Source organism: Simochromis diagramma, unplaced genomic scaffold (genome assembly GCF_900408965.1).
Source record: "Simochromis diagramma unplaced genomic scaffold, fSimDia1.1 OVJJ01000516.1, whole genome shotgun sequence".
Taxonomy (NCBI): Eukaryota; Metazoa; Chordata; class Actinopteri; order Cichliformes; family Cichlidae; genus Simochromis; species Simochromis diagramma.
In genome coordinates, this window is record NW_024386938.1 from 2,478,234 (window position 1) to 2,484,947 (window position 6,714).

At 41.0% G+C, this 6,714-nt stretch overlaps 1 protein-coding gene across 1 annotated transcript; it reads left to right on the top strand.

Annotated features, from left to right (window-relative positions):
- The first annotated feature begins 560 nt into the window (after positions 1–560).
- nags (N-acetylglutamate synthase) lies at positions 561–6,000 on the top strand. Its single transcript, XM_040037260.1, has 8 exons — positions 561–1,154; positions 1,662–1,942; positions 3,376–3,589; positions 3,693–3,873; positions 4,039–4,078; positions 4,198–4,329; positions 5,332–5,514; positions 5,746–6,000. Exons 1-8 carry the CDS (start codon positions 780–782, stop codon positions 5,921–5,923), a joined length of 1,584 nt encoding a protein of 527 aa, XP_039893194.1. The 5' UTR covers positions 561–779; the 3' UTR covers positions 5,924–6,000.
- The last annotated feature ends 714 nt before the right edge of the window (positions 6,001–6,714 follow it).

A 6,714-nucleotide genomic window follows, 5' to 3' on the forward strand; every position in this document is an offset into this window, starting at 1 on the left:
CTTTCCATTTTTATACAAGCATCAGTACTTTGTACTCCTTACATTTTCAAAACAGGCTGGTCATTAATAGCTCTTCAGTTAAAGGGAAGTTGTGCAGGTGTTTAGAAGTTGTGATGGCAGTACTTCACCATCGAGCTAGCAGTGAATTCCACCTTTATACCAGATGTATAGGTCTCGTATAAAGAGAGTAAACAGTATACTGGTGAACTGCTACAAAGGATCTTAGGATTCCCCCACCTGGAGCTGGATTTACCCTCTACAATGTAGGCAACTGAAAATAGTTCAGATTCAAGCTGAGTACATTCATTAGAATTAGAATTTCGATAAGAATAACATTTGTTTTCTCATTCAGCTACTAATATTTTTGTATTGTGTTAATATAACACACGATTCAGTTACATTTGCATGAAGAGCTGGTATAAATGTCCTTCAAAGAGCAAATTTTACTTTCTCACTCTAAGTGCGTTTCAGTGCTTGAACTTTAACTTAAGTATTTTTTTTAAAAGTCAGGAATCTGTACTTCTACTAAGGAAAGAATGTCTGTACTTGTCCCAGAGGAGGAAAGGAGTATGACGGTGAGCCTTTCATGACCCACAGCGGATAAATGTCAGTGGAAACCATCCCAGCAACTCCACCCCGTGTCGGGGTCTGATGCAATCTGAGAAGTGTCGACTCAGCAACCACAGCGCGGTGAGTGAAATTTGGCTGAGCTTCCGGTGCCGCTCAGCTCCAGCCGTTACCGCCACCGTCAGGGATTCAGAACGCTTACGACTGTCAACATGTCGAAAGTGAACAGGGGTTCTCATGGATGCCGGGCCATGGTAATAGCAAGAAAGTACCTATCGGGTCCGTCCTCCCCGGTCCTGACGCGGAGCTCCAGCCAGCGTCAGCGGAAAATGCTGAGCCGGCAGCACCGCATGGCGAGCTGCAACGCGGCCGGTACCGAAGGAAACCCCGCGGCGCTGGCCCAGCAGGAGCACCTGGGGTATTTCTCCACCGGTGGACGACACGCGAAGACCAGCCTGAATCTGATTTACCGGGACGTGAAAGCTTTCCTCAGTGAAGTTGGTGGAGATCCCCGGGAGGCTCGGTACTGGTTGACCCAGTTCCAGAAAGCGACTTCGGCTCATTCTCCCGCCTTTGCTGTTCTGGAGGTAAAGTTTTACTCACCAAAAGACAAAAACAAACAAACAAACAAAGATATTAGAATAGGTTTCATGTTTGTGGACATGAACTCCATAACGAGGACGAATACGCTAAAAAGAAATCACCAATGATACCTGATTAAATTAAAGATAATTATCAAATTAAATAAACTGAAGACAAATACATAGAGTTTGTACCTGCATAGTTCTTACCTGGCAGTTAGTCCATACTCAGTATACACTACAGTATACACAGTTTCATGAACTTTCTCTCTTTCTCAAAGAAAAAACAGAAATCAGGTGGTTTTTAAAAAAAAAAAAAATTCTAGTACACTTCCTAAACAAAAGATGAATAAATACAGCCAAAAATATAAGCATGTACTTAAATAATCAACAAAAAACTGATAGCTCTGTAAAAAACCTATTCTTATTAGACTGAAGCAGATCCCGTGTCAGCCAACTGGATTAAATTCTAGACTCTAATACTCAAACACCGTGTTTTTCATTTTGCACCAGGTGGACAGATCAGTGTTTGACAGCAGGGAGATGGTTCAGAGCCTGGCTTTTGGCCTGTCCTTCCTGCAGCGGATGGATATGAAGCCTGTGGTGGTTATGGGCTGGTCAGATCACCTGGAGACAGGGCTCGCCAAATCAGTGTTTGGGTCTGAGTGCATGAAAGGACTAGTGAATCGGTGCCAGCAGCTGACTGAGGCGCTGCAGCAGCACACTGCCAGCGTCCTGCCATTCTTCTCTGCAGAATCACTCCTACTTCTGCATGAAGCACCGCAGGGAAGCAGGTGAGAACTGAGACATACCAGTTCAATCTAAGGGAACACTTGCTTATAAATTGTGAATTTAACTTCAGTATTTATTTTACTGTTCAGATATCAATGAAGTAGGTAAATTATCTGTAAGTCATTGACTATAATTACTGTTTATGCAATTAATCTATGCACCTGTTTTATCAACTATTTAATGGAAATAATAAATCATTATATCTGCTATAGTTTTTAATTAGCCAGCTCTTATTCTTAAGGTGTCAAATACTGTGGTTTAGTCCAGGCTACTGTTTTTGTACCTGCAACACTATGTACAGGGTGTCTGTACTCTACAACCAGTTGCACTTTTACCTTGTTATTTAACCATCAGTTTCCTAATGATTAATAACGGTTATTTTAAAATGTGATTTTTAAAGGTTCTCATTATAAATATATTTTAAATACAAGTATGCTTTTAATGATTAGTGTGGGTGAGTGAATGGCAGTGGGGGAGGTCTTCATCAATAGAGAAAAACTGTAAAAACTGTGAGAACACAGTATAAAGTCATAAGGCAATGTCCTCTATCACATTTTCCCTTGGGCCTTATGTTTCACACCCTGGTTTAGACAGTTCTTAGTAAGGCTGGGCCATATCATACCGTTCACGGTAACACCGGTATAATGATGGGCAATGATAAGAAAATGAAATATCACGATAGAATATGGATAAAACGCGCATGCGCAGTGCCTTTGTTTTTGTACGCACATGGTGGAAAAGCACGGCGGCGACGGAGAATGAGACGGGCGAAAGCGGATCGTTGAATGAAACGGATGAACCAGAATTGGTTTGTAAAAATGCTGCAACTTCAGTGGTGTGGAACTGGTTTGGTGTTTGTCTGTCAGATACACACCAAAGCACAATTTTTGGTAGCGCATGCAAGCAGGTCGTTGTTAATTCCGTGTTTTTTGGAAAATGAGGCACTCTTAAAATCCTTTGATTTTCTGAAAAATCGACATTGCGCCTTATGTATTAACTCTGGTTGTGCTTACTGACCTAGAACCGTTTTTATGTGGTACACGGCGCTCAGCAATCTGTACAAAAATCGCTAACCTACGATCCCGCACCGCTTAATGGATTGTCAGAGCATACGGCTACCGTAGGCAGGAGCCTCGTGGAATACTGTGCTTCAACATAATATTTCCTTAATGTGTGTGTATAACCGCTTTTTAAATTTTGTGTGGCTTGTTTAAGTTAAAATACATTGATGTGTGTGTGTTTTTTTTTTTTTTGCATTAATAAAGTTGTGGAGTAGTACAGTATTATGTCTCGTGTCAATTATATCGTTAGTTATATCGCTATCGCAAATTTTCAAATGTATATCGTGATAAATATTTTTGGCCATATGCCCTGCCCTAGTTCTAGGTGCTCATGAGGTTAGGCCCTTACTCTTTTCCTTTCCCTCTCCTTGCAGTGCGCCTCCATCCATTGCTATGGATACCAACCTTCTCCAGTGGAGTCTGAACTGTGGGGCAATCCCACTGGTTTGTCCGGTAGGCAGGGACGCGCAAGGTTGCTCGGTAATGTTGGACCCGACAGAGGTGACGGCGGCAATATCCCGAACCCTGCATCCACACAAAGTCATGTTCCTGAACAACTTCGGGGGCCTGCGAAGCCAAGAACAAAAGGCACAACATCTGGCTCCCATGCTGACTCTGCTATTATTGTCTTAATTTTTTAATCATTTATATTTTCGCTAGCTCTTTCTTGATGCTTTCTATCTTGGTGCAGGTGCTAGGTACAGTGTCGCTGCCTGCTGACCTACCTCGCCTGTCCACTGCGACTTGGTTAAGCGCACCAGAACGCCAAAGAGTGACCGCCATAGCCAGACTTCTCAATCAGTTGCCAGCTGAGTCTTCTGCTGTGATCACATCGGCAGACACGTTGCTGACCGAACTGTTCAGCCACAGAGGTGAGACAACCGACTGACTTGTATGGGTGCCACATGTACACATGCAGCCATGTATGGAGACACACCCGTTTTGAGAGGCACCATATTTGTATGTGTGTGAAGGTTGTTTTGGCCACCACCTCAAAAAATGTTAACATAAGTTTTTTTGTCTGTTCTGTTTCTCAGGGTCTGGAACGCTTTTTAAAAATGGAGACCCCATACACCGGTCAGTAGATATTATTACATTACTTTTACCTCTACACATGTACAAGCATAAAAAAATACACTGCTCTATAGATAAATATATATATGTGTGTGTGTGTGTGTGTGTGTGTGTACGTGTAGGTATAACTCTCTAGATGGAATTGATGTGGATTGTTTGCTGGCGCTCATCAACAAGTCGTTTGAGAAAACTCTGAAGAAATGCTACATTGACTCTCTGAAAGGCCGACTCCACTCCATCTACCTTTCTGAAGGGTGAGTGCAACTATTCAAATGAAAGAATACCCAGACCGAAGGTAAAAAACACCACTTCATTAATTCCAGGTCTTTTTCCCTTCTACTACAATTCTCAAAAATGATTTTCACTGTCAGGAAAAAAAATCACTGACAAGCGCAAACTACTCTTTACAATCAGTACGGATTTAGAACAAGCCAGTCTACAACATAAGTGTTAACAGATCTCATAGAAGAAATGACAAATTGACGAGACAATGACAAAATACAATAAGAAATTCATGGCTTCGTGGTATTTCATGGTATTTCTTAATCTTAAAAACACATTTGATACGATTAACCATGAAATATTATTAGGATGACGGGGAGTGGGAACCAGACCTTGTGAAAATGGGAGAGTATAAATCGGAACGTTTGGACATTGTGTGTGGTGTACCACAGGGATTCGTCTTGAGGCCACAATTATTTATTATGTTTATCAATGATTTATGCAAAATGTCAGATTGTTTAATATTTGTTTTATTTGCTGATGACACAAATATCTTGGGTGTGACTTCTGAAATGAGCAAAATTTAGAAAATGGTTTGATATAAATAAATAATTGCTCATTCTGAAAATGAGAAAATTCATTCAAAAATCACTTTACAGTTCTTGTACTTAGGATGTACTTTAGTTACAGTTAAAATTGAAATATTTTTTCAATCTTGTAGAGGTATTAATCACAGTGTGGAAAATGCAATGTATAAATGTATTGTTTTGTTTGGTTTTGTAAAGCTATATTTCTTTATGTGTTATTGTGTGTATATATGTATATAGTGAATAGAGATTTCCATGGCAACTTGTTATCTTTTACTTTATTTTTTTCAATTTACAATGAATTTTGTTGTTTTAGTTATATTTACATGTTCAAGATAAAGCAGAAAATCAGTCAGTCAGTTTATATATGTCCAAATATGGTTTGAAATAGTTATCAGCATCACCGACTGTGAGAATGTCAGCTGTTGGACATCTGTGTCCTTCCAGGTACAGCGCAGCAGCTATCATCACCATGGAGCCGGTGAACGGCGGCACTCCCTACCTCGACAAGTTTGTGGTGAGCAGCAGTAAGCAGGGCCAGGGCACCAGCCACATCCTGTGGGAGTGTATCAGACAGGACCTGGGTAAACTCTTCTGGAGGTCTAGAGCCACCAACAAAATCAACCCCTGGTAAGACGTGAGCTTTTTAGACTTTCACACTGGCATTTACATTACACGAACCACACTATGAACAAACATCTAAATATATGTTAAATACTGCAGAATGTGATGATGATGCAATGTGCTAAAGTCTTGCTCCTTATTGGCTGCTTTTTCACTCATTTTTAGTCCAGTCTTTTAGTTGACCATTTCAAGAGAATATTTTGTTTGTTTGACTTGTGTTCTCTCTCTTTCCATCAGGTATTTTAAGCATTGTGATGGCAGCTTTGTTAATGGTATGTGGACTGTGTTCTGGTTTGGCCTGACGGACATCAGAGATTCATACGAGCTGGTGGAGTACGCCAAGAGCCTTCCTGATTCATTCCACAGTGCTCCCACCTCCTCCCAGCAGCCTCCTCCACCTGCTGCAGGATCCTGACTCACCTGCTTCCCAGCAGCTCACTATGTAGCTCTTCAACCTTGAAAAATTGTGAACATTAAAACTTTTAGCTCTAAGGGCCTGGAATTTCATTTTGTTCAACTCTGCACCATCAAACACGGTGTTCTCAGTTTTTCTACACCTTGAAACCAGAACCTAAAGTTATGTGAAGACTTTATTAGTGCAGCTTTTCTCACTTACAGGGAAATGTGTATGTATGTGTATCTATTCAAAGCTGGGTCCGCACCACACATGGAGCAGCTCATTGTTTCGCTTTCTCATTTTGTGCTGCTCATTGTAGTCCCCACCCAGTTCTGCAGTCACTGTCAGCTTGACCACGTGATGATGAACTGAACGAACCAGGTTATCATCTGCTGTAAGTTCTGATTAGAGTGGCTTTCCAGTTCACACCAGCTGCACTGCAAGATGACCTGAAGAGGCAGCAAACTGGCCTGCTGATATGGAAAATGTGAGACAGGAACAGCTGCAGCTCTTCCAAAGACAAGAGTGAGAGAATCATCCACTAGTAAAATAATCATTTTTCTTGGACACATAAATTAATTAATTAATTAAAATGTGAATACACTCGGGCATCAGTTAACATAGCATGGTAGCCTGCTGAAGTAAACTGTGGAAAACACCACAGTGTTGTAACAAAATATAAAGAATCCTCTTTTTAAAAAGAAATATGGCCACAATCTAAATCATTCTAGAGACATGAAGCTCAGGTTTTCCACTTTGCTAAGGCATACGGACATCTACACACAGGGGGCTACTTTACTTGAAACCAA